The sequence below is a fragment of the Symphodus melops genome, assembly GCF_947650265.1.
Source record: "Symphodus melops genome assembly, chromosome: 13".
In the NCBI taxonomy this organism is placed as follows: Eukaryota; Metazoa; Chordata; class Actinopteri; order Labriformes; family Labridae; genus Symphodus; species Symphodus melops.
In genome coordinates this window covers 4,044,957-4,072,036 of record NC_136703.1, presented here as the reverse complement: position 1 = coordinate 4,072,036, position 27,080 = coordinate 4,044,957, and the positions used below count along the sequence as shown (strand labels likewise).

The following is a 27,080-nucleotide window of genomic DNA, read 5'->3' as shown; positions in this document are numbered from 1 at the left end:
AGACAGCCTGTTTGCTCGCTGCTCAGGGGAGACAAAGCAGACACTGCATATTTGGTAGCACTTCAAGATTCTCACCAGTGAGCCCACCCACCCACCCGGAGGCAGGCACTGTGCCATCACTGCAGCGACCAAAAAAATCTCCCCCCAGGGGTCTCTTCTAACAAGGGGACTCCTGCACAGGACTTGGTTTGTTCTTTATTAACTGCAGACTGATGGAGGTCCCAGTCAAAACTTTCTGCTAGACCTGCTGTTGCTATTAAGCTAACAAGCACAGCTAAAGCTGAAGACCCTTGGTGGATGCTTAATGCAGGGAATGACCCTGAAGTACAAACTGCATTAGAGCAGAAGACCCTGATCTAACTTAAAAGTAAAAAAGAACACATTTGTATTTGGATGCAGGTGCTGCTTTCCTTCCATAGGCAGCCACAGAAAATCCAACATCTACTAATTGACCAATAGTCACTTCAAAGGTGCAACATTATAATGTAAAAAAAAGTCGATAACGGGAAAAACCCTGCATGAAAAAGGATACCTTGCATAACTTGCAGCTACATTCATTGATTTCATTTTTTATACCCTAAGCACACGAGCTAAACTTAGTGACATTCTGGGATAATGAAGTTGTAATGGCTAATGTGCCAGCAAACAATAGCTTATTTGCAGTTGCTCATTTACACATCCTGTGGACACAGAAAAAAACACATTTGGAGCTGGCCACCTGGCAAACTGAAGTCCAACATTTACTGTCCTAACTCTGCGGTAGTCTCCAACAAATCCTGGGGGGAACATTTGGCAGCGTAGCGTCTTCAAGCTTAACTATGTTCAGCGTGCAAACGTTGTGTGTTTGTCATGTGTTGCTGTGCAGGTAATATATTCTGAGTTTACCAGAGATGTCTTACATGAGCCTGTTACTGAGGAACTGCATACGGTGACACATCTATGTATTTGAATGAATGCTGTAAAACATGTACAGCCTAATACTTCTTGTTGAATGTTAAAAAAATAAGAAATCATCACAGGCTGAGACAAGTTGCGTGTTGTATGAAAATGAACAAGAAGGCCCTTGGCTTGTGATTATGACATGAACTACTGGTGCATAATCATGCATGTTACTCACAGATTTACTCAACAAATCTAGATTTAGAAAAATTACAATAATTAATCACTTTTTAAATATTAATGCAGACTTGCGGTTTATTTTGATGAATAACTTAAACAGAACAGAAGTATGAACGTCCATGCTTAAAGAAAATAAATGAAAAGCAAATAAATCCTGTGTTGAAAGAAGAAAAACAAAGTTTGGATTTTTAAAAGCAGAGAATACAAAATAGAAAACTGACGAGTGGCAAATGGGACAGAATTAGAAAACTATTGGTATTGTCATTTAGAATCAGAATGTTTTTAATGCCAATGCACAGCTAGGCAAGAAACTAGCTGCTTCCCTTGAGTGGTGCATACACAAAATATAAAAGCAGCATCATTCAACACATTAAAATACATCCATAAAATACAGTAAGTATTGCACTGTCCGCAGATCAATATATGAAGTCATTTCTTATTGCACTCCTCAGAAAAATATTGCCCAATCTCAATGTTAACATTGTACTTTTAATGTTTAAAATTGTGCTCAGCTTTCTGATGACATCGGCATAGAAACGGTTTGAGAATCAAGGGAGCAAAGCTGCTGCCTGTCCTGCATATGTTAACCTACAGAAACACAGTTTACTATGGCCGTCAAATATATACTGTGAAGTCAAGAGTCATTTTGACATGACATGTAATGAAGTGTGTTTGTGATGTAAAAGAACCTAAACAGAAGTGCTAGCATGTCAAAATTATTGACATATTTCATAACACTGACACAGGTCATGATTCAAGAGTGTAAACTTCAACGGATAAACACTAAAAATAATCACTGCATCAACTGCATAGCACAAACTAATTAATAAGTACACACATTTGTTCCAGAGGTCGCAGAAAGCATCAGGGCTGTTAAAAAGTGATGCTGCTTCACATGCCTGAATGTGTCCAGTCTGTAACTTACTACTGAATCCTCTTGATGTGGCCTATGGCTTTGACAATTTCACAGCACAAGCTCTGGAGACAGGCATTGTTCAGGGTAAAACACAAATGGCAGTTCAAAGCCCAGCAATGACAGAACTTCAAATAGAGGAGCAGGGTAAAGTGTGTTGGAAGTGACAGCAGAAGGGACCACATTCACTGTGGGTCTTAGACAGAGAAAGAGAGACAGAGAGACAGAGAGACAGAGACAGAGAGAGAAAGAGAGAGAGAGAGAGAAGGGGTAGGGAGTTCTTGTTGAAGGCGGGCTGGAAAAAAAGTCTCTTTTAATAGAAGATGGCACAACACGACAATACAAAAAAAAAACAAAGGATGCTTTTTTACGCCCAGTGAACACATTCCAAAGGAAACCTTAGATGCCAAAAACGTAATTGTGCTTCCTGCAATATGTTCCATTACACAGCACCTGTGATAACACAAATACAAAAAGGGGTGGAAATGGAAAGGTTGGCTCAAATTAGCTGTTTTTCTCTTCTCTCAGTGTCTCTATCAATCCAACCTATTTCAATATATTTTCTGCACCAGTCCACACGCTATCGGCTCAAGACTGATGATCATGCCACAGCATCCGACAAACAGATGAGTCGAAACCAAAGGCGGGCATTTTTCTTCCTCACTTGATAAATAGAAGATGTGTAAATGAAACTGAAATAAAAGAGTATATTTGCTTATCTTGTGTAACCTGTGTGCAGCCTGTTCTGCAGGGGCATGTATGTTTTATGGACGTAAATCACTTCATAGGATGTACATCTAAAGGCAAAGCTGCTTGTTATAGCTGAAGGAGGCTGTCAGATACGATATGACAGGAGCACTGTCACTTCACAAACAGGAACGTATGGGAAAGCCTGGAGTCGAGCCAGCACAACATTAAGATGGGCCGATGCTCCTTTGTCTTGATCTGCATCGAAGAAACAATGGTGGCACTTTCAAGGCATAAGATGAACGATGAATTTAAAATGCTAGTCTTAGTTAATTAAAGATTTGCATCTCCTCTTCCAAACACTGCTGCAAAAAAAAAAAAAAAGTCTTGTAAAAGTAAAACTCTATTTCTTTCAGCCCCTCACCGCTGAAATAGATTGTATAAGTGGTGCACAATTGTGGGAATTTATTTGCTGGTGCACAGAATTTAATAATTTCTGCTGCAAATGAGACTGAAAGCCAGCAGAGCATTGAAGGACACGCAGCACAGCATGAATTCCTAATATTTGAAAATGTGTTGGCCTGGTTTTTCAAAGCATTTTGGAGACGCAAACATTTCCCTAATAACCCCCAGTCGAGATTACTTGGATTTTAGAAACAAGGCCCTTTTTTTCTCAACACATCAGACTTCAGAGCCTTCAGTACAAGAAACCACTCACTCTACCTCTCTTATTACACGTTTGTTTAGACTAAATGGTGCTGAAGGTCATGGCACTACAACACCTGATAATAGTGAAAGACCAACTTTATCTAAAGATGAGACCCCACTGAGAATACGAATCTGTTTGCAAGGAGTTCAATAGACAGCTTGGTGACAAATAAAAAGCTATAATGGAACAGTAATAACTTATGTAACCTTGAAAAAACAGTCAAATGGTATTGTAGGAAAGAGCAGGGAAATAAAGTGTACATGCTACAAATTGGGCGAAAAGCCAAGAGAGCGCTGAAGGACCTCTTGAAAAATAGATAATATTCTCCGTGGGATGAGTTGTTTAGATAAAGATCTGCTGGAATTCAAAATGGAAAATATGTCTTTAAAAATGAAATCACATTTACAGATAAAAGCGGGATGTGACCACGAGCAGAACTCCATCTTTATCAGCAGATTTCATCATGTCACCTCACTAACTTTTTCTTTAATTTACTTCACAATAATCATTTTTTATTAGCACAGGAACAAACAGTGGTCACAGGTTTTCTGCCATGCTGTTGTAATGGATCAGCCTGTGCAAACACATGAAGCACACATGAATCACAACATGCAGATCAGGGGTTTAAATATAACATACATTCATTGTTTCAGAGTCTGAGCTGCTCTTCAGACCATAAATCAGTCGAGCAAAGGCACCTCTGGTTTTTTTCTGGCTGAATAATGTTGTATTTTGGTCTTAAGTCGCTATATTGCATCAGCAGCGAGAAAGCAATGCAGGATGTATGAGATCTGTGTGAGGGTCCACATCTGCTTGATTTTAGAAGCATATTGAAAAAGGACAAATTTGAGCATATAGCCCCAGGGTACGACTTCTTAATCATACAGATTTAGCGTAGTTTCTCTGAGACTTTTGTATGAAACAGGCTCATGTGTATTTATTCGACATCCTTCATAACCGTGTTTCTTTAAGGTCCAATTAGCAATATATCAGATGTCAGTTCAGTCTCAGTTTGGCTTTCCCTCTGATGGCTGTGGCCTAAAAATTAAAAATTAAAAAGCCATTTTTAATGAATGTGGAAATGGTGTATATTTGGGCTGTTTTTGTCTTTCTTAGAGAGATAGGTAAGTGGATAGAGTAGTAGATAGAGAGAGAGAGAGAGAGAGAGAGAGAGAAAGTAGGGAATGACGAAAGAGAAAGGAGCTACAGTTCGGATTTGAATCCAGGCCGCCCACTCTGAGGACAACACCGTCTGTACATAGGGTACCTCAAGTAACCACTAGTCCACTGGTTTTGCAGGAGGGATTTTTTGTGAGACGATAATAACAGGAATTGTTTATGAACTGTATCCGTCCTTTCTAAGTTACCGTAAACAGGACATACACGGGACTATGGCCTAATGCAGACACACACCATGCACAGTCGGCCTTTATGATCACTGGGGAGTGCAGAAATGTAAAATCCAACATTGTCCTCTGGCAACTTGGTTGAAAAAAACCCATCCATTTAGCTGTTGATCTCATGACATCACTTTCAGTTGTTTTTTGTCTCAAATTCATGAAAATCGTGTAAAGACTGAATGAAGTAAATTGTCATTACATCCTAATTGTCAGTGCATGCTCATTTCTATCCACATGCACAACGAATGAAATGCATTTTGTTTATTAGATTTCAACTATTCCACTTATTGATTCAGTCTATGATACAATAAGAGACAGGAGGTTTACTCTCACAGAGTTGTATAATAACCCTCCAATGTTCATTGAACATTGCACACATTAGAGACTGAATCATTTGAGTATGACATAAGTGAATTTGCTGAAGTACATGTGATTCTTCTGGTGGTCATTATGTTATTGATAAAAATATGAAATCAGTTGAATTTGTGTTCCTTCACTGAATCACGACTTCCTGAGTGTCTTTCTCTTTAGTGGCGATCGCAACCAAAAAATGTCAATGTCGCGGCTTAAATCATTGAGCAATAGACTTTAGTAACATTGTTCAAGTTCAAGTTCAAGGTTCTTTATTGTCAAATATGCTCCATGTTAAACATACAGCACAGATGAAATTGCATTGTGTGAACTGACTTTCATTTCACTGACAACCTTTAAGATTTCAGACTATTCTAGTTTTCTATATCTTGATAATAGTCAACTAATATCTTCAGAAACTAAAACTTTAAGTACACACATTTACCTTCTGACTTCCTTCCCTCTGTCTGGCTTTAAGCCCGGAGTTCATCGGTTGCTGAAGATCTTTTTAGCAAACATAAGTCGAACAGAAGTGGACAGTGCATACTGTAAATTTGGGACTATTTTCAGCAGTGGAGTATTACCTGTTTCAAAATCATCTGGTAACTATGGTTTTTTGGCAGACGTAACCCTTCAAACAGAAGAACATAGTGCCTGTATCATAGGGTCTATTTATTTCAGCTGTGGATGAATACACATTTAAAGCTCTTTCTGAATTACAGCTGCAGGATGGTGCATGTTAAACCTCTACATCCTGATGCTTAAGAAATACTTTGCTCAGGGCAAAAGTGGATGATTAAAATATTTGACAACAGCAGAGACGACATTTATAGTTGGTAGAGGTTTGATAGCGTTTTACACAAATCTTACTCATATAAAAGAAATTTGAAAAAAGTAAGACAGTGGACATTTCTGTCAGTGAGAATGTAAGACTCAATCTAAAACCATATTCCTTTTCTCTTTTTCCTATATGGCCACAACGTCTCTTTCAACCCTTTTCAATAAAGCTACTGAGATCTGCCACCAGAGTGTGGACTCTCACAGTTGTGTATCTGACAGAACGAAGGAGCGTGTCGCGTTGCCTTTGAGCAGCGAGCTCATTAGAAGTCAGTCTCTGGTCAGATGGGTTGCCAGCGCAGCAGTGACCATGGAGACACATGACTTGTCCGTAGACATTGAAGCCTTTATAAGGGAGGTGCGAGCAAATGTTACATAACAACACTGTGAAGATAGATAATCTGTCTGTGTCATTTTCCCACCTCTTTCATAAGAGGTGAGAATTAAACAGCTCCTTCATAACTACAGCAGATCGGAGCATTCGTTTAAAAGTGGTGCCATATAGTTTTTCTATCTTTTGCATGTCTGCATCACCTAAGTGACATTTCTCAAAGAAACACTTTTCTTTTTATTAAGTTCTATGAAAGAGGCATCTGGTTTTTTTTTAACCTGTTTAAATCAAGATTCTGTGTTGTGTGGTGTTCATTCAGAGAGCCTGTCGAGCTGAGGGTTTATGATGTCTTCATGTTTACAGCAGCACTGGCAGGACTACACACACTCCACCAGCTCTTTGCTCTGGCTGACGCTGGAACAAAGCGCGCATAGCTGGAGGAGGGCCACCAGAGCAGAAAGAAACAGAAAATGCTAAAAAATAATATGATGCAAACCTCTCTGACCTACTGGGTCGTGCTGCATGTGTGTGTGTGTGTGTGTGTGTGTGTGTGTGTGTGTGTGTGTGTGTGTGTGCGTGCATGCTGCTCATTTTGCAACTCTCCTTCGTTTGGCAAAAAAAAAAAAAAAAAAAAAGCCCGACGGCAACCGTGCTCCTTCCCTCCAGGCCACACACTAGCAGAGCGGTGGCATTTGTTGTGTGGGTGTAGGAACATTTTTTTCCCAGCTACTGTCGAATATTGTCTGAGGAAGGAAGAACATGTAAAAACCGCAGTCTGAATATGATCAAATTAGAGTTTCAACGACTTACATTTCATTATTTAAGCTCCCCGCAGCAAAGCATGTAATATTTGTGAAAATAGTTAAGTCTTATCGTGCAATGATGAAGCCTAGTTTCACTTCTTGCCCATCATTTGATTAGAAAAGGCTGATAATAGAGCTCACTCGTGCTCTCTACAGAGCTATCACAAAGCGGGGAGCAAGTGATGCAATCTCACAGCCCCTCTTGCATGCCTGAAAGGAGAAAAATCATTTCACTGTCCTGAATTCAGTCCGTCTCTCTTATCAATTTTCTACCTGACGTCCTTTTCCACCTTCCTTACATTAATGCACACCCAACACACGTATACGCTAACATGCGACCCAGCAAATCAAGCTCACACCACCATCTTTGTCAAGTGTATAAAACCGACCTCACACCACCCCGCCCCACCCCTTCAGAATTGCATTCCCCACCTCGGAGAATATCATATGTAGACCTTTCAGCGGCTCACTAGTGAAGACAAATTGCCAGCTTGTTTGGGGGAGCCTCCAGAGAGTGATTCATATTAATGGCTAGCTGGCAGAGGAGAGCGGGTTGCATATGCAAACTCCATTAGCAGGTTAGGCTGGAGTGTGTGACCTGGCAGTGCCACCATGAGCTGCTCACACAGCAGGGCGGCTGCAGACAGAAGGAGGAGGTGGTTGTGTTTACGAAGAGGTTCAGATAGTGTTAAATATCTGTGTGATGCACATAGTGTCGTATATCACCTCATCAATACAGATGTTTTAAAAGATCTTTATAATAACGTTCTTTGTGATATCAGAGAATCAGTTGATGTTACAAATTCAAAGACCTTACCCTGAACTAAACGATCAAACGATTCCACAAAGTTTAGATTAAATATGCAGCTTTGATATTTTTTGTTTCAAAGTCTTTGGAGAGGTTTTTCCCAGGAGACAAGAACAGAAAAAGTCATTATTTCTTTTGCATAAAATTGGTCTAATTAACCATTTAACACAATGCACCAAATTTAAAACAATGAACTTTTTCTTTTATCTTCACGGCCTTTCAAGCTTGGGGAGTTTTCAAGGACTGTTTGACTGTCAGAGTGCTTTGAAGGTAGGGAGGTTTCCATTATACTCTCTGCCAAGCCCTGTTTTGGGCTTTAGTTTTTTAATAGGGTCTTGAACAATGAAGGAAACAGTCAAACGGATGCCTGTTGACAATTTGATTGTTTATTCATGATTTTTTTTAAATTGTTCCAGTCATCTTTATAAAGAGATTGCTGTCAGGAAAGAAATATTTTCTACCATAAGGTAGAAGGATAGAACGAGAAACAAGAGTCACAGGTGGAAACTCCAATGTCATATGTATGTTGACCCCTGTTTAAAAGTGTGGGTCTGTAATATGGCTACGTGCTATTACAACAGCACTTTACATCAATGGGCATTATGGTAAACGTGCAGTACATCAGTACTTTATAATGATGATCAGCACTGAGACACCTTACCTCCTGTCTCTTTAGCATTTAATGCACTTTAACTGACCCTGGTTTTTAGCAAGCAAAATCTCAAATCTCTCGTTTGCATTATGTGCGTCTCACTCAGACTCATGTCCAATTTAAGTTGGTTTGTTTGGATTCTGTTAATTGTTGTGCTACTTGTCGTTATTGAGGTTCTATGTACGTTAATGAGCCGTCAACATGCTGGGGGAAGTCAGATGGAAATACACCTACGGCTAGGATGTTGCATATTTATGTTCATTCATGTGCACTCATACTATTTGAAATATGTAGCGATTAAAACAGTCTTATTCATATTAATGTGTTTTTTGTTTCATGTTGAAGCAATCTATGGAAGTTAAACATTGAAGTCATGCTTTCATGTTAATGTTAGAAATACTTCACACACTAGGAGCCATTTAAATAAAAAAGTGAAAAGCCCTGGATAGCAAGAAGTGTGAGATGAAATAAATAACATACACATACATGCATAGAGAATTTTATATTTTAATATTTCTCATCTACATTTGAGTCTGATAGCTATACGAGAGGAACAGTCAGAAGATCAACAACAAAATTGAATATTTCCTAAAGGCAACATGAATATTCACCGCTAATTCCTCGTAAATCAGTCATTAGTTTTCAACACACTGGACCATCCATATCGAGTCTTGATAAGCAAATCTCTCAAATCAGGGCTGAGAAAAAGACAGTGGCTTTGCTTTTCTTTCCTTCAAGGACTCCACAAATATCTGTGTCACTTTTACTTATGCCAACATCACTCAATATCAAAATGTAAAATTTAAACACTGATGCAAGAAAGATGGAGCAGACAAAAGTGTGCTACTCTTGAAAAATAAGAGTGGACAACTGAGATTGTTTCCCGAGAGGAAGATGCATATTTGCTTTTTTGGTCACACGACACAGCTGCTTTAAAATATACCAGTTCATCTTTTTCCTCTACTGTCAAAACAAGCCGTGAAGCTTCACGGACTAATGAATAACAGACTTTCAGTGAGAATCAAACACGAGTAAAATATTGACCCGATTTTTCCCCCCCAAAAAATATGTGCGTCATGTCATCTGATGAAGGCTCAGGAAACTCAAAAGCCTTTTCCACCAAAAAAGTGTGTGTGTGTATAGAACATGGTGCGTTTGACTGGGGATGCCTTAAACATTTTAATTGTACAAAATCACGAGGAAGAACTTGACTGATAACGTCATGAAAATATGAATGAAAAAATAAAGTGTTATTTGAAACGTCATATTTTTAAATTAGCTTTTTTCCTAATAGAGTGTAAACGTCAATGTGAGCAAAAAGTGTCGGATAAAATTAATCAGCATTTCATATCTTTTTGCTGCTCATCCCGTGTCAGGATGCAGCTACACTTCACATTATGAGCATTAATTAAACTGCCACTCAAACTGAATTGTTGAATCTCAGATCTAAGATGAATCTTTTTGATTGGCAATTATGCAATACTAGCGATCCATTTAGCTTATTAAACCACGTAAAATGTGAATTTAATCACTTTCTTTTTCTATTGTTAAAGCAGATGCTGCAGAAATTAAAGATGGAGGTTTAAGTGACAATCAACACTTATAATGTGCATTCTATTTTTTGGATGTGTTTCTTTGCATTTCGTATACTTATTTTATAACACTGTGTGTGGTTTTATATTTCACCTGTATGAGATGCACTTTTGAGTTTAATATGTTTCAGTAGACAATAGTTTGAAGCAATCGGGCACATGTTGCTGGATTTACAAAATACAGTCCAACCTCAGTCCTGCATATTTAAATTATAGAAGCATTATGATGTTTGTTCTGTTAGTTGTACAATCCACCATCAGGTACATTTGTCACTTCATTTTAGCATCTAACTCCACCCACGTCGAACCAACACGGCACAGTGAGAATAATGAGCACAGCCACTATCAGCTTTCAGAAAATCACACTGAAACGTCTTATGTACCAGTTTGAGTAAAGACACATTAAAAAGTGTCTGTGCGCACACACACACACACACACACACACACACACGCACACACTATGTGTCTATTTCTCATGGATACTTTCACACAGATGTGGGCAGAGGGAGCTTGGCCAGTGGCCGAGCGACAGCCTGCTCCCTCTCTCTCATCCTTCTCTCCACACTCCGGTCTGATCAATCCTCTTTATAGATTTCTCATTTCCATTTATCTTCCAGAATGCGCTTTCCTCCCATTTCAGGTCTTACAACAAATACCTCTGGATACCTCCTCTCTTCTGCTGCCAAATCCTCCCTCTCCCTGCCCGCTCAAAGAAACACCAGCATCACTTGTGATTAACTTCTGCTATAAAACTCTCCTCAGCAGCAGCTAATTGGGAGTATAAAGTGGAACATAATCTGCATTTTCTCTAAATGTATGTACAAAAGCCAAACAGTAACCTAAGTGTGCTGTCAGGGTAGATTACAGCACAGTGGGAATGCGTGCGTGAAATGTGACGCAGCTGCCCAGGGCGGCTGGACGGTGCAGACGGTGGGACGAGAGAGAGAGAGATAGAGATAAAAGAGAGAGTGAAAAGCAACAGAGCCAGTCACAGGTTGACCTTTGGTCTGAGGTACCTGACGATGATCAGCAGTCTCTCCTGCTCTGTCCATCCTGTCATCTCTTGCTGACATCAACATGCTGTATTGTGCTGTTTCACTTGCTCTGTCTCTGTAAGTTACATCGCTCTGCTTCTTCCCTTTCCATTTTCTCTCTCTCTCTCTCTCTTTATCTTGACATCCTTCGCCTGAGGCAGATATCCGTGCGTTTGCTGCTGTTTGAACAGATTTTTCTACTTTACATAAACAAAGGTAGAAAATTACTCAAAATGCTTTTCAGCACAGTAACCGGGGTAATGCATAAGCCAAGAGAGGAATATTTCTAACTTCCTTTGAGTTTGAGGCGGTTTAAAAGCAGCATGGTCATGTCTTTGGAAACTAGATCACAAAAAAAAAAAAATAAATCACCCCCTCCGCAAAAGAAACCAATTGAAGGCTATCCAATTATTTGTACTGTGTGAAACTGCTTTTTCCTCACTTTCATTCGCCATTAAATGAAGTCAGAAGGCTGAAAACGACTTTATGGGAGGGTGCACTACCACCAGGATAAAGAATGCAACACAGATCTAAGTTATTATAAGCATGTCTACAGAAAAACAGAGCTTTTAAGACAACAGAGGACCAACTCTTTTTCAAGAAGGAAAACTGTTGAACCCTGACATTTTATAAATTGGTCAAACAAACAGTGAGGTTTAGAGCATAGCCTGGTTTGGGATGTTGGTTTGTTTAAATGATTGAATCTAAGGATTCCATCAAATAAATGTAAGTATGAAACTATGGGGTGACTGCTTCAAAGAAAGCAATGACAGGAGAATAGACACTGAGAAAGAAAGACAGTATTGAGTTTGTCAATACACCTTTTTACCCTGATCAATCGGCTGACATGCTGTTAACCTGTGTTTTTAGCTCTGCATTCAGTCAGTCTTTCAGCACATGGCTGCATATTACTGTGCCAAATTTTGTCCACTCCAGTGAGCGTGTTTTTTTTTCCGAGCATGGCTCAATCTGCTCTGCTGCTTTTAGAAAGACAAATTTAGGTTTCGGTTGTTAAATTGTCCATCTCTGTTTCAGCACATATCTAGGTTGCAATACTGTTGCACAATTTAGTGTGGATGTCTAATCAGTGATGATGGTAAACAGAGTAAAAAGAAAATCAATAAGCAATAAATAATGAGTAATAAAGTCTCTACTCTGTGTTGTATTGACAGAGACATCTAAGTTCTCTTGGGAGTCGTGGCGGCGGTGCCTATACGTGTTAAAAGATGCAACGCTGTAATGCACGCAGCCACATTACGCTACATATCTTAGAAGTACTCTTGTCTTGAATAAACTGACTGATTAACCAGTTAGCCAAGAAACTGAACTGCATCCTTTTCATCATTGATAGCGTATACTTTTGCATCCAGTTTGTTAAACCCTTAAAAAGCAGAGTATAAAAATCCCAGCTGTAGTTCTCGTATCCACCGGCTGAGTCCAATGAGGGTGCTGGTGCCAGAAGTACAACAGATTTTGCAGCTGCGCCCCAGAGTCACAGAGAGTATCTGTAATGCCTGCAGGCAGTTTTCACACTATGTTCCTAACTCTGACAGATAGAAAAATGGAGATTACAATCTGTCTATTTTAAAAAGAATAAAGGGAAACTTCTCGCCCCTTTAAGGACAGCCTGATGTTTGTTTGGTGGTTATGGTAAAAAGGGGAGTATATTGAGTTATTTACCTTGAATGTAATGTGGGCTCAGATGGCAACAGTCTGTCTAATAACTGTGTTCAGAGATCAAGCAACCAGAGGCTGCAGAAGAAAACAAGAAACAGAGACAATTCAGGCCAGATTTGAAAGAAAAAAAAAAGAAGAAGAAGAAGCTGAATTTGTGTAACACAAACTCATGAACATACCAGCACTAAATGAGCCATAAGTCTGACAGGATAGACGTGGAAGTGAGGAGGAAATATAATTATCTGCACCTCCACAAGTATAATTAGTGAAAACTTCGAAACTGTAACAAAGGAACAAAGATGTCAATTTTCCTTGGAGCATAAAGTAACATACTCTTAAATTGCTAAGTATGAACCACACAGCGTTGGTGAGACCTGTATCCATGGAGATTCAGCTGCTGACCAGGGAGAGAAGGATTGTTGGCTGACTGTAGGCGCCTATAGAGCTATTTTCTCTCCTGACTTTTTCAACACACTAATTATGACGCTCACTCTTTATAGTCATAAAAGTACTGAAAGCTCACCCTCATGCAGCCTGATGCCTTTGTGTTTCCTGTGTATTCTTTCACTGCCGGAATAAATGAGCTTTAATCACTAATGAAGCCTCAGTCTGCAGCTCTGCAGCTCTGAGGCACTGAAAGCATGCTGCACAGCGAGAGCAGCCTACAGAGGAGCAGATGACACCATATTGAAGGTTTTAAATATTTAACATGTTTTCTGTTCATTTACATCTCTCACACAAAGTCATCGAGAGGTCATAGACAGTCAGCTATTGTTATTTATAGATCAGCACTCAAAAGATACCTGAAACTTCTGATCTGTAATTTCAGAAAATGATTTAATCATCTGCTTTGACTGAGTCGCTTGGACATTTAGTAGCATTGGTCAGCATTGCCCCCCCACCCTGCAGCTGCACATATGCCATTTGTAATACGTATATTAAATATAAAGGACTTGTTATTTCTGTACAATAGACAGCTGGATTGGTGAACAGAACATTGCCTACTAATGCAGCTGTGACCATAAACTCTATGACTACAGCTAAAGTGTCAATCTGCAAAAGAGGACTAAATTAAACATCAGCCTTTTTTAGAAAAGTGCCATGGGAACATGAACACTGCAGCAAGACGAAAATGAAGAACATGAGGAGGAGAAAACCGAGCAGAAAACAAAGACAGAAAAATAGACATCATCGAAGAGGACAAATGTTAACAAATAGGAAAGCAGAGTGGGCTATGGCAGTGTTTAAAGACTGGTTCATCGAACAGAAATTGACTATGTATAGACTCTGAGTAGAGAGAAAGAAAACCTCAATAAGGGTCTTACAATGTTTTACTTAAACAAACAGAGTTTACTGTTGATGTTCCAGCTGATAGTCTTTATTTCTGCCCTGCTCAGAACAGGCTGTTTCTGTTGGGGGGGTTAATAGTCTGAATTTAATTATTGATTCCTTACCAAAGTAGCTGTGTAATAAGCAGAATAATGTTCAGTAAAGGGGGCAATACAGCAGAAATAAGCCAACACGGGGGATGGAGGACCTTGGTGTGTAGCAAAGCATCTTGTCTTGCATGTTAAATCTGCCAATATTTCACTTCAGATTTCAAGCTTTTTGTATCAGAGAAGTTTGTGCTGGGATTAAGTCTGGCTGATATGCGCTTAATTTGAATTTGGATGTTCAATCTTTTATAAAAACATCAAATCTGGTTCACAAGCTTTTCTACGTCTCTTGCTGCTTATTTACGTCTACTGCAATCGTCAGTTTTGATGCTTATTTTGCAGCTTTGTTGTATCATGGGTATCATTTCCTAAAAGCCTAACCTGGGACAAGGACTGCAAATTAGTCATGGTTAGAAGTCCTATACATGACAGATGTATACATATACAGATGAATTCAATGTAATGTAGGATTAAATGTAAATGTAACACTTTGCAAAATGGATCAATGGAAAAAAAGCGTGTAAGTACAATCACTAGCAGACTTTTTTCTCTATCATCATTATATTATTTACATTTATCCTGCATCATTTCTTCAGAGTTTTGATCTTGCTAATGTACGTTATATCTTGACTGTAAACAGCCTTATGTTAGTACAGTGTGCTAAGCTGGCTCCCTTGCTAAGCGAGAAGCCCCGTCGCCCCTCATTAATGATGCACCTTTTTTCTATCAGGGGAGTTGCTTGCTGCAGACCCCACACACACACAGCTCAGGCATCTCTCTCCATCTGTGACGACATTGGCTAAGAGTTAAAGGAGCAGAACCCACATACTGTCTCCTGATTGGTTATTCCCTACCTGACCGCTCAGGGTCACATCTGCTTCTTTTGATAGTCAATGATTACAGTGACGTCACAACTTGTTCTAGTGAATAGTTTATGATGAAATCCGCTGCATCGTGAGAAGGAAAAGCACCTTGGCTATACTTCATAACACTATGTTAAAAACATACTTGATCATGCATGACTTCACTACAAATATCTCTAACTGCTTGAGTCCATTCAAGTATACCATCTATCCTTGACCTCTTTAACACAGGGGTCCACATCATCTTTCCTGTGTTAACAAATTTGTCTCAGAAGATGATGCAAAACACATACCGTAAATTCCGGACTATAAGCCGCTACTTTTTTCTCACACTTCGAGCACTGCGGCTTCTACTCCGGTGCGGCTTATTTATGGTTTTTTTATGGGGGACAATGAGCTTCTGCCGCAAAAACATTTGACTTCGTCACGTCGGATCTTAATAATCAGTCATTTTGCGCTTCATGCACGCACCCTCATCATGGAAAACACACGGAGAAATACATATGATGCAGCTTTCAAGTTAAAGGCGATCGACCTGGCTGTCAAAGAAGCTAACAGAGCTGCTGCACGTTAAGATGACACTGACAGCGACAACAGAGACTGAGGAAGTGAGTAATGAAGTCATTCTGAGGCAGTGAATGGATGGACTTTTTCTTGTGAAATATATTACGGTCATCTTTTTCATCAGCCGTGTTACAGACACCGTCGGCTAGGCTTCGTATTGTAACGGTTCATGTTGTAAAGTCAGTAGTTGATAATGTGTTCATAATTCCGATTATGTGGAGAGTCAGTGAATGCACCAGCGAGAACGTGTTGAGTGGCTGTATGAGAGAACGCTGGGGGAGAGAGTTGGATTGTTACGGCAAGTTATGTGTTGCTCTCTGCTGTAAACGGCGTGGTCACGGCCGACAGTGATTGGGTTATTAAAAGTTATTATTTGAACGCTCTCGTCGTCCTTTAACGTCCGTACGGACGCTACAGTATTTGCGGATGTTACCGGTAGCCTACGTCTGTGTAAATAGCTCTTGTTATAGCGTGGACACCTGCGGCTTATAATCAAGTGCGGCTTATATATGTACAAATACATTTATTTACTTATTTTTAGCCGGTGCGGCTTATATCCAGGTGCGCTCAATAGTACGGAATTTACGGTACATGAAGTCTGGTCACATACGCAATATTTTTCACAATGATATGAGTAGTAAGATATTTCTATTTATTTGAGCTGTTTTATGATGAAATAAGGGTTTGCTGGAGATCACTTGGTGAATAATGTTAACGCAATATTTGCAGTGTAGAGCTAATCGAGCTGCTTTGTCTGCAAAAAACATCAGAGCAGTATTCCAGGTGGTTTAAAAGCAACAATAATTTGAGTGAGCACAGAGAGCAGGTCAGCGAAAGTTTGCCAGCCTTTGTGATTCAGCTTTGATGCAGCCTTTGAAACCCGGGAGCTGACCGGCTGTTTAACTGAAGTGTGCCGCCTCGTGCCCTGGGCTGTAGCTCCACATAAGCTTCTAGGGTCACAGATGCTGAAAAGAGGAGGCTTGATTCTGTTAAGTGCATATGGAGCATTTTAAAATAATATCTTGTAACTTACCGTGACGGTCTTGATGCGACCGCTGCCCTTGGTGCAGGTCCATCCGGAGCGGTTGAACAGGAGGCTGCAGACCTCCCCCTCCAGGCAGGGGGCCATCTCACACCACTGACGGCTCCTCACGATCCTCGCTGGGGAGGGCAAAAAGACGAGAGTGCAGAGAGGCAAATTAGACAGATTGACACGGAGTAAGAGGCTTCAAAATGTCAACTTTTTCTGGAAGAAGAAACTAAACTGTCCTTGTTATGCTCCCCAGACAAGAAAACATCTTCATATGTTGATGTGACTACAAGCCTGTAGTTTTTTAATGAGCTTCTCGTTGAACTTCCATGTCTGAATCGCCTGTGGTAGTAACCTTTACAGACCAGCTGGCAGTCCATAAATTACTCTCCTGCTAATGCTAGCTCTCACTGCAGCTGAATGAAAAGATCGCCCTCTGACATTTTGTTATTGCGAATATTCCAACGAAAAGGACTTTTATTTTTCTCTCTCTGTATGTTAGAAAAGAATGTGTCAGTAAAGAGCCATTTGTACCATTAAACAACTAAATAGTGTTGGATTTCTGCTCTTTAGGTATACCAAAACCCAACATACTGCAGTTTCCTTGAGAGATCTTCAGATGATTTCACCTCAGCCTGTTTATTCTCCATGAAGGACAGATTCACTATATGGTGTATGACAAGAATCTTTGGTATCTCACAAAGCAGCAGCATGTGGCAGGAAAGACAAGAACACCGCTTTGTATCCACTTCTGAAACAGCCCTGGCTGCAACATTTACCAAGTTCTGAAGAATTTCTTGCAAAACACTGGACACTTTATTCTTTGTTGATTGGTTAAATGTTTTAGCATAGTTGCACTGTCACTCATTTGCTGCTCTGTGTGCCCTTGAATTGCCCCCCTCCCGGGGACAAATAAAGTTTTTTAAATTGAATTGAAAAGAAGAGTTGTTGTGAAACTGAGAATGCATTGAATATGTGGAAACCTAATGATGTCATGAGATTGTAATTTTCTTAAATTTACGATTAAAGTTACAACTTCATTGTTCAATGTCTGATTAAAAGCACATCCTTGTTTTCTGTTCATTTAATAGAAAAGAATGAATTTGCTTTAATAAATAAAAGCAAGTCTTAAATTTACAGCAAGTAAAAACATTTGTTGAAGCTTGTAAACATAATATTCAAACTGGGCCCCTCGTCCTATAATACATTTGTTGTAAAGGGAAAATTATAAATTAATGCCAGAACAACCTAAGCTGTCCTACAGAAAGGATGTCAACTCAGCATCTGCAGATAAAAGCGAACCCAAAGTTCACCTTAGTTTCACCTCACAATCATTATATTTGTTATCTTATTTGGAGCTACCGTATTTCTGTGTCTGTCATAGTCGCCTATTTTTTATCATGTCTAATCTCCCAGATTCACCTGCACCTGCATCACTGGCTGGGGTAGAAAAACCCATTCCCCATCCAGAAGCTTCCGGAGTCAACCAAAATAACACAAAACTTTAAAATACAGTCAGAGGACAGGTTCCAGTATGGAGGCCGATAACTGATGATTGAGGGGCGTTACTTTAGCAGTCTATGTTTAATTTTTCAAGGCAAAGCTACTGACTCTTTAAGTAATGAGGAAAGTAATGCTATACAAGTACTTAGTACTGTCGAGGCACCACTGCAACATGCACTTTAAGACTCTAGCAATGCAGTTTATAAGGTTTAGATGTGAGCCTGTCCAGAGTAGGTCAGGTGTCACAGGGGACAAAATACAAATCTGTTCCATACACCGACATGGGATCGGCTCCAGCCCTTCAACAAACCTCAAGGATAAGTGCATTTACAGTGTGTGGTAGATATACATTTTTAATTATCTGCACACTTGTTTTCCTACAGTTGGTCTTTTTCCAGCCATATTTTCTATTTTTATCGGTGAACTGCACACTTTCCAGCATGTAGCGTAACACAGAGAAAAATAAACCATGAAAGTTGTCGGGCTAAGAATGACAAATCTAAATGAGTTTTAAGAAATAACTTGTTTTGATTTTGAAATTAATTTGCACACATTTTCAGTACTGATAATAATTAAATAAATTCCAATATAGATAAGAGGGAGCAGATTACATATGAGCATAACGTCAAGAAGTCTGCTGGAAACATGAAGCTGTCAGAGTAAAATCCAGCGATGCACTAGTTCTCCCTCTGCAGTCTGACTGCATGACATTGAATTAGCATGCACCTGTAGTCGATGCTGATAAGCACTGATTGTTCTTTACACAGTGTGCTAAAGCAACACTGAAAGGTTATCAGCTCTCTGCGGACCTGGCCGGGGCCGCTGCTCCTGCCTCTCCACGATCCCCCGAGGGGCTGCACATTGTGGAACGAGGTAACATGGCCGGCAAATTGAAAGAGAGGAACTACAATTCATTGAATGTCCACGGGAGAGCCGAGGGAGGAAGCAGAGGAGAGGGAGCGTAAGGAGGTGTGGGAAGGGGGGGTCTTATGACATTTTGCTGTGAGGTATTCCTGCTGCAGGCCTTGTTAACAGGCTGAAATTGGTCTTTGGAGTGTCAGAACCCCGTCTGCTGCTCTGCTATAAAGATCTGTCATCTTATGGTATTTATCAAGCCGGCTGAGCTGCACCCTTCTGTATGTAAGGACACACACATACAAAATTACCTGCTCTGTTGATATAAAGCCTTTCTCCTTCAGCAAATAATAGATATTGTTGACACATTGTAAGGAGAGCGGTGCTTTTTCAGGCAGGCAGCTGGGAGACACAAAACAAACCAGGAACCTGCTTCTCAATGACCCGAACACGCTTAGAAAATATCGAAGCTTTACGACTGAAACCTGAGACAAAACGGTCATTTTGGCTTCACCCCGAGCAGAGATTCCTCAGTGAGCGGGAGAAAATTTAAAGTGACCTTCTTCCTGACACAGCAACATGCCGTGGTGAATTTTCATTTTCACAGCCATCCGTCAGGCGCAACAAAGCGTAGATTTATCAGTCAGTTGCAGATGTAGTTTTGAGTACATTACAGGGCCAGCAAAACTCAATTTCCAGGGCAAGGAATAAAAGCTGAGCTGGCAAAGCGGGTGGAGTGCTGACTAACCGTGGAGTGCATCAGCCCGGCCAACCCAGAGTCGCGGAGGTTGGCTAAAATAAATGCATTTTTCAGCCGCTGCCACAGTATCAAGGCAGTCGATGGCGCGCCCTTGCTTCTTTTTCAATGCCATCCACGAGAGCGTGACTTGATCTATGATGACTTGATGAATTTCTCCTGGTGCCGTAAGCCGTGGAGAGGTCGCACCGCCTTGGATCGGGATTGGGGTGTTGCTGTGATAACTTCATCAACAGCGACATCATGAATAACACAAGCAGCAATAAAAGAGGCATCGCTGCAGTTTGGCGGCAGCCTGTCTCTATCCATCGCATTTATCTGTCCGATACGTTGGCACACATTATAGAAGACGCATTAAAAAAGCTTATTTGGTACAACCGCCCACACACACATTAACAGTATCCTGAACTGACTCGAAGCTCTGGGCTCAAAGTGTCGGAAAATATCTGTCGGCTGTTATATTTCATGTGGAAGTATCTCCTACATGCTGCTATTGTAATAAAGCTGCCTTGTTGGATCACTCAACTGGTGCAAATGGAGGAGAATTATTCCTGGCGTTATGGTTTCATTATGATAGGTATCTGTTTAGTGTTGTGTGTGAGCATTTTCCTCTGTGTGTTGTTGGCAGCGACAAAGGTGAAACAGCTGGACGAGAGAGAGAGAGAGTCAGCCTGTCTGGTTAACACCTGGGTGGCCCGTCCTGTTGAAGTCAGTGCCTGGGACCCACCCGGGGACCGCGGATGCCTTGGCCAGGCTTGTCAGCTGCCAGGGTCCCTGCTGGGGTAGTACGACTCTGGACCTCCAACTAGATCACATGTAAGACCATCTGTCTCCCTGTGCACAGTGCCAAGCCCTGCCCTGCCCAGCACAACACAGCACTGCCAGACGCGACTCAGAGCCGGGCAGGAGGCACGGCAGAGAGCCCTGAAACACACGCACTGTTATTCTGATGAAACTCTGCCGCTGTAGACGTAAAAATAACATGAAATTTTTACTACAGCCACAGGCAGCTCATTTAAAATGTATTTAGATGAGAAACAAAAAGACACAGTTTTGGTGACAGTAACTCAGATGCTAAAAAGGGAAACACAGAGGGGATGCTCTTTGCACTAAGAAGAAGACAACATATTGATGCAGGAATCAGCAAATAAATCACATATACATTTAAGTTCTCTGCTAGTCACTTCATCATGCTAATATACTGATGATTCTTTTGCTAAGTATCCATTAGATTAGCTCACTAGCTTAGCTGGGCAGCACAAACACTAACAGGTTTTTACAGGCTTTCTGTGTTAATTAAGCTTCAATCATGGAACAATTTGTAGCGGCCAGATTTTCAGCCCTCTGTTCTCCATACAGCAAAACCTGTTACCAGAGCCCTGATGCTCTTTCATTTCTAATTATGACAACAGAAAAATCTCACAAACACATTTCAAATACATTCAGCAGCCATGCAACACATGACACTACACTCTATGATAAAAGGTGCTTAAATCTGTGGTTGCGGTTAGGTTTTTTTTAACTGATTTAGTGATTACAGTGTGCATGTGCGCATGCATGCGTGTATGAGGTGTGATTTAGTGGAGCCAGATTTGAAGTGATAAAATTCTATCAAGTTACTTCATGACGATTTTCCTCCTGACTAGCAGTTCATGTGTTGATTTGGGGAAAACACCACGAAATTCTCACTAGAGCTAATGCAACCTATATATTGCAAGGCAGGTGTCGCAAAAAAAAAAAAAAAAAATAAGTAAGTGGCCTTTGCAATACCTTTGCTTTTTTAAAGATTTAATACTGTTTTTTTTTTTTTTAATTGTTTCATTGTGGAGTTTATAGAGGTGGAAATCAAGGATTGACAGAGTGGGGAATTACATGCAAGAAAGGAGCCACGTGTTTTGGACCCAAAACCATGTTGCCTGTCTCAGGGACTACAGCTGTGTACATGTGGTGCCAAACTAACCACTAGGCCATCGGCATCTCACCTTTGCTTAATCAAAGAAATTCTTTTGTGTTAATCACTATAGTTTAGGTTCTTTAAACTCAACAATAGTCGCTTCTCATCGTTACCATTACTGCATATTCACTTTGTCTTTTTTTCAGCATTTTAGGAACATAAACACTTTCATTAAGATCAAAATAAAACATTAAGACTTTGCTGCTTAGCTATTGTGTTCAGCAGATCGACATCTTTTAATTCTCAATTACAAGCTGTTGTTCCAATGAAAGCTAAATACACGTAAACATTATATTTCAAATATCTATTCCTTCAAGAATTGGTGTATTTCCTATCACAATAAAGGCACTGTTAACAAATGTCAGTGTCTTTAACACTGAAAAGAGAGAGGAAATGCAGGGGAGTGAGAGTGGAGTAGACGTGCATTAAAAGGTGGAGACCTTGACGAAGACTGTGGCCTCTGTGGCATAGACGGAGATAATAACCCTGATGTCTGTCAAAGGTTCAAATATCTCAGACATTTCAAAATGACTGATGATGATGTTTACAGGCAATATTTCAAGATGTAGGCACACGCAGACATCGCTTCACACAGATTTAGCATGTGTACCGAAGGATCTTAGAGGTCTCTCTAAAGAGCTTATTGCACACATATACAAGGCATTGCACATGTGGACAAACAAAAATAAGAAAGCAGGCTTACAGAGACTAACAGAAGTGTATGATGATGCTTAAAGAATATCAGTGAAGAGACATAGACGGTGCAGAGTAAGTAAAATGTTTGTGAGTGCTGAATCAAGACTCTATAAGCTGTCTGAAATCATCTGGTCTATAAATGTGTTTCACAACTTCATGCTTTGGGGATTGAAACCCTCCCAGTTCTCTCCAGCATTAGAAAGAGTACTACACAAAAAGGTTGCCAGATTTTTATGATACTTAAAAAAGCCACTGAACCTGCCTTTTATGGTTGTATATCCCGGGAGGATGTGATTGAGTCTGTAATATCTTGTAAATTCCTTGGGTTCCTAATTCATGATATGCTTTCTTTTTTTAACTCAGCTACTTGTAAAGACAGTTGATGCTCGGTTATTATTGCAGAAAAAGTCTTCCATTGCTGCAACAACAAAAACAAGCCCTTGTTGCTGGTACTCTTACACCTCTGATTGATCACACAGTTTGATGTTTACATTCATGCATCTTCTCAATAACATCTTTGGATACTTTACCATGAAGCGTAGAGGTTTATAACAAGTCTCAGAGCCCTAACTCATCAGTGTGTCATCCTCTCCCGCCTGCAACTCCAACATGTGTCCAATCCCACAACAACAAATATGACCATTCATGTTAAAGGTTCAGAATAAAAAAACATAGTTAAAGGAATGATCATACTAACACAACTAAACTGCTGACAGCCCATGGACTGATTTATCTTCAGTTTTAAAAGTTTCAACTCTGTTAACATGACAACCCTACACATTACCAATCCCAGCCATGACCATGTTGTTGTGGATTAAAAGCTGTGAATGTATTTTAAACTTATCCCCACAACGGTTAAACAGAGAAAAAGAGTGGCGTTTTCAGTATCTTTAAACACCATCAGTATCATATTCAAATCAAACGCATACTAATACTATTAAAACACCTTGAGTAGTCATAAGAAGGGAAAAGCGCAATACAAGCCCAAGTCCATCTGCCATTTATTGTAAAGGTGATAAAAGCTTGTTTTAATGGAAGGCCATGTCCTCTCTGCTGCTTAGATATAGTTTAATAAATATTTTGAAATCTGATGAAAGCTTTGCTTTTGCTTAATCTCCTGTTAGTATCACCTTTTTTGCTCATTTAGTGTCAATAATTTTTTCGGCGGTTGTGTGGAAGCAGGAGCTTGCAGTCGGGCACAAGAATGATCTCCCTGCAGCCTGCAGAGTCTTATCGCGGAGGCCATCAGGCTTCATACGATTACAGTGTGATGTGGTGGCATGGCAACAACGGGCCAGGCAGAGAGAGGGAGACAGGAGCGGGGAGGGAGTCAGGGAGCAGATTAGAGTGAGAGCAGGGAGACAAGCAAGGAAAAAGCACATAATCCTCCTTCGTACAGTGTGCAGACTAAACCTTCACAACAGTGACACACAGCAGCACAATAAGAGGGCAGGAAAGCTTGAAATGTGTCCTGAAAAAGACTAACAAAGGAAGTTCTTTTGTGGAAGAATACTGCTCACTTGTCCAATGGTGAGAAATCGTTCTTTATTTGAAAGGAATAAAGAACAGCGAAGAAAACATGTTGGACAGCAGCAGCCATCTGTGCAAGGTGCGACACATCACAAACTTGATTTACTGCAGGGCTTAAGAACGCTTGTTGGCGTGTCATTATGGAAGTGTGAATGTTGCAGGATGACAAAGAAATATTTGTCCAAATGTTGTTGTTTTTTAAACTACCAGCTGCAGACTGTTATATATTTGGAAATGTCCCAAATGCTGTGTCAAACCTAAGCCTTGGATTTGAGTTTCTATGTTACAGAAAACAGCAGAGAGACTCAAATCCACAAGCTTTTGTTGGTGATGGGTTTTCCCAAACTTAACTCGCTGCACAAAGTTGGATACATTTTAAAGCTAAATAGCAAACACAGAAATATATTATAAAGTAGTTGTTTCTTTTATCAGTGGAATATGTAAAAAGCAGAATTAGCATAATTCTGTGCATGGAAAACAAAGCTGGTGATAATGTGCTGCAGCGACTGTTCCCTTCTAATGGAGAGAGATTCAAAATGGTGAGAAAAAAATCAACATGTCATAAAGTGATGGTCTTTGAAGTGTGCTTGCAATGCAAGTATTTTTATGTATGTGCACAGAAATCCACTTCAGTCAGACCTTAAAGGTTTGTAATCCCCCCTCCACCCAAAAAGTACGTCAGTCACTGTGATTGACAGGAGAGACGCTCAAACAGCATTTAAAGATGTGTCAAGTTTTATTTTTCAGAAACAAGTAGTGGCACCTGATATTGCACATAAAAGTTTGCGCACACACACACACACACACACACACACACACACACACACACACACACACACACACACACACACACACACACACACACACACACACACACACACACACACACACACACACACACACACACACACACACACACACACACACACACACACACACACACCACGACCCAATAGTGCCTTGTGATTTATTCCCACATTCAGAAAGGTCAAGTAGCAGCTGGGGGCAGAATAAATACCATGTTTCATATCACAATTAGAAAGTTTCAAGCACGTACTTAACTCCATAGAATAATGTTTATGCAGCTCATACAGGAAACACAAATGCAATTCACTCTTGTGTGATATTTTATATGACAGGTCCTGGATGTTGGCAAGTGATCACTAATCACCCCATGACATCGTTTTCAGATTGCCTAATATATAAATATATATATTTAGTTCTATTATACCTCTCACGCTCCTCAGCTCATCATGCTTCAAACTGTGCAATTTTTAAGAGAATTTCAGACCAGAATACATCTTCAGGAATCTTAATATATCACAGCTTACATTTTCTTCACTACATGCACATTGCAGCCATTCCAAAAACAATAATAGAAGCAGTTACATTACCCTGAAAAAGATTTTTTCTTCTACATTTTTAGAGGTGCATCTTTTCAACACCAGTATGTGTTCCCTCCTTCAGGGACACAACTTTACAAACATGAAATAGAAAGATTTCTGTGAATAACAACTTTGCTGAAATCTACAAAAACTTTTTTTTTGTTTGAGCTTTGACAATGTTTACCCCACACACACACCGTTTATTTAGCAGATGTGTGTGTGTATGTGTGTGTGTGTTTGTCTACACCAGCTGAATTTGCACCTGCAGCACGTGTGAGTCAGACGGAGCGAGTGCAATCAGGACTTTATCTTCCGTTTTTGTTTTTAAGACCAAACACAGCTCTCTGTTTCAGCGTTTCTTTGGCTACGTTTACAGCTAGCAGCGACCGTCTTCACAGGCTGTACTGTGCTGCTGTTAAGTCTGATAGAAGTTACACTCAGCCACCAGCGGAACCTGCATGATGAAGGAATTATCTTACACACTGATCATAACTTTTTTCCATCCTTCTGTGGATCACATAGGCATCACAAATCAACTGTGATCAGTTGCAGCTCTACTCATTAAAACGTGACTTTGAGGACTACTTTTTACAAAAACACAATAGAACAAATAAGTTTGTGCTGTGACTGAGACAGTCAAAAAAGATTGTAGATTTTATTAAATGCTCGATGCATGATCTTTAAAAGCACATCAGTTTCATGGTTAAAAGAAGTTTATGGAGGCTAATTCTGCTAACCATTCAGCAAGATTACACAGCTTAACTAACATGACTAAGTTGGATCACTAAATTCAACACTTTTCTCTTTTTGATCCAGTTTAAAACTTCATATTTGCATACAGAATTGTCCCGTTTTGCAACATCAATGACTCTTTTAATACTTAATTATGCTGTTCTTGATGCTGCGTCGCACCATTTATAATTGGGCATATTTTGTCTTGTCTTTCAACAAACACTGAGGGGAGACGATATTTATCAATACTACACTCATTAATGAAGTCTTTTTAGTATATTTTTTAGCACTTTCAGTACTTCCACAGCAGCAGCCCCAGCAGGAGAGGATCACTGGCTTTTATGTGTTGTGACAGAAAAGTGACCTTTAATAAAAGAGGGGCCACCACCAGCTGATTGTTGTGAGTAGAAAGGGCAAGAACAGAATCCTCCTCTGAACTTTGGTTATGTGATTAATACATGAATACATTTTGACAAAGTCAATTCTTGTAGCTGCTAATTTTGCTTTTCATAGGTATATATAGAGAGATACTTGACTTTAATTCCTTTTTATGTGTGGCTATAAGTTAAATGTAAAGTCAAGGTGTAATGCTAGACTATGCTAATGCTAAACACAATGCTCCAAAAATCAAGATACTCAGATATGATTATGTTGTTTGCATCCATCTAGTTTAGAAGTGGGAAAGGCCTGAGAGTCTGTACTCAGTGAAGCTGTCGTGACTGCTGTCCGTGGTGCTGATTGTGGAGCTGACTTGGGTTTTGTTGAACATTCGTGCTGGCAGGATGCAATCCCACTGTTTGGGAGTGATGGCCAATAGGCTGCCTTAGCTGATGAGCATCATCATCCTGCCATACCCAATCAG

General features: G+C 40.1%; 2 protein-coding genes across 2 annotated transcripts in view; one reads left to right on the top strand and one right to left on the bottom strand.

Annotated features, from left to right (window-relative positions):
- Positions 1 to 27,080, top strand: part of LOC306834543 (uncharacterized protein) — a 164,371-nt gene that overhangs the window by 53,557 nt on the left and 83,734 nt on the right. The window lies entirely within an intron of this gene.
- tafa5l (TAFA chemokine like family member 5, like) overlaps positions 1 to 27,080 on the bottom strand; it is a 57,937-nt gene that overhangs the window by 8,049 nt on the left and 22,808 nt on the right. Inside the window, exon 3 of the mRNA XM_079359412.1 lies at positions 16,810 to 16,937. Coding sequence (XP_079215538.1) covers positions 16,810 to 16,937 — 128 coding nt within the window. The remainder of the gene's footprint in view (positions 1 to 16,809; positions 16,938 to 27,080) is intronic.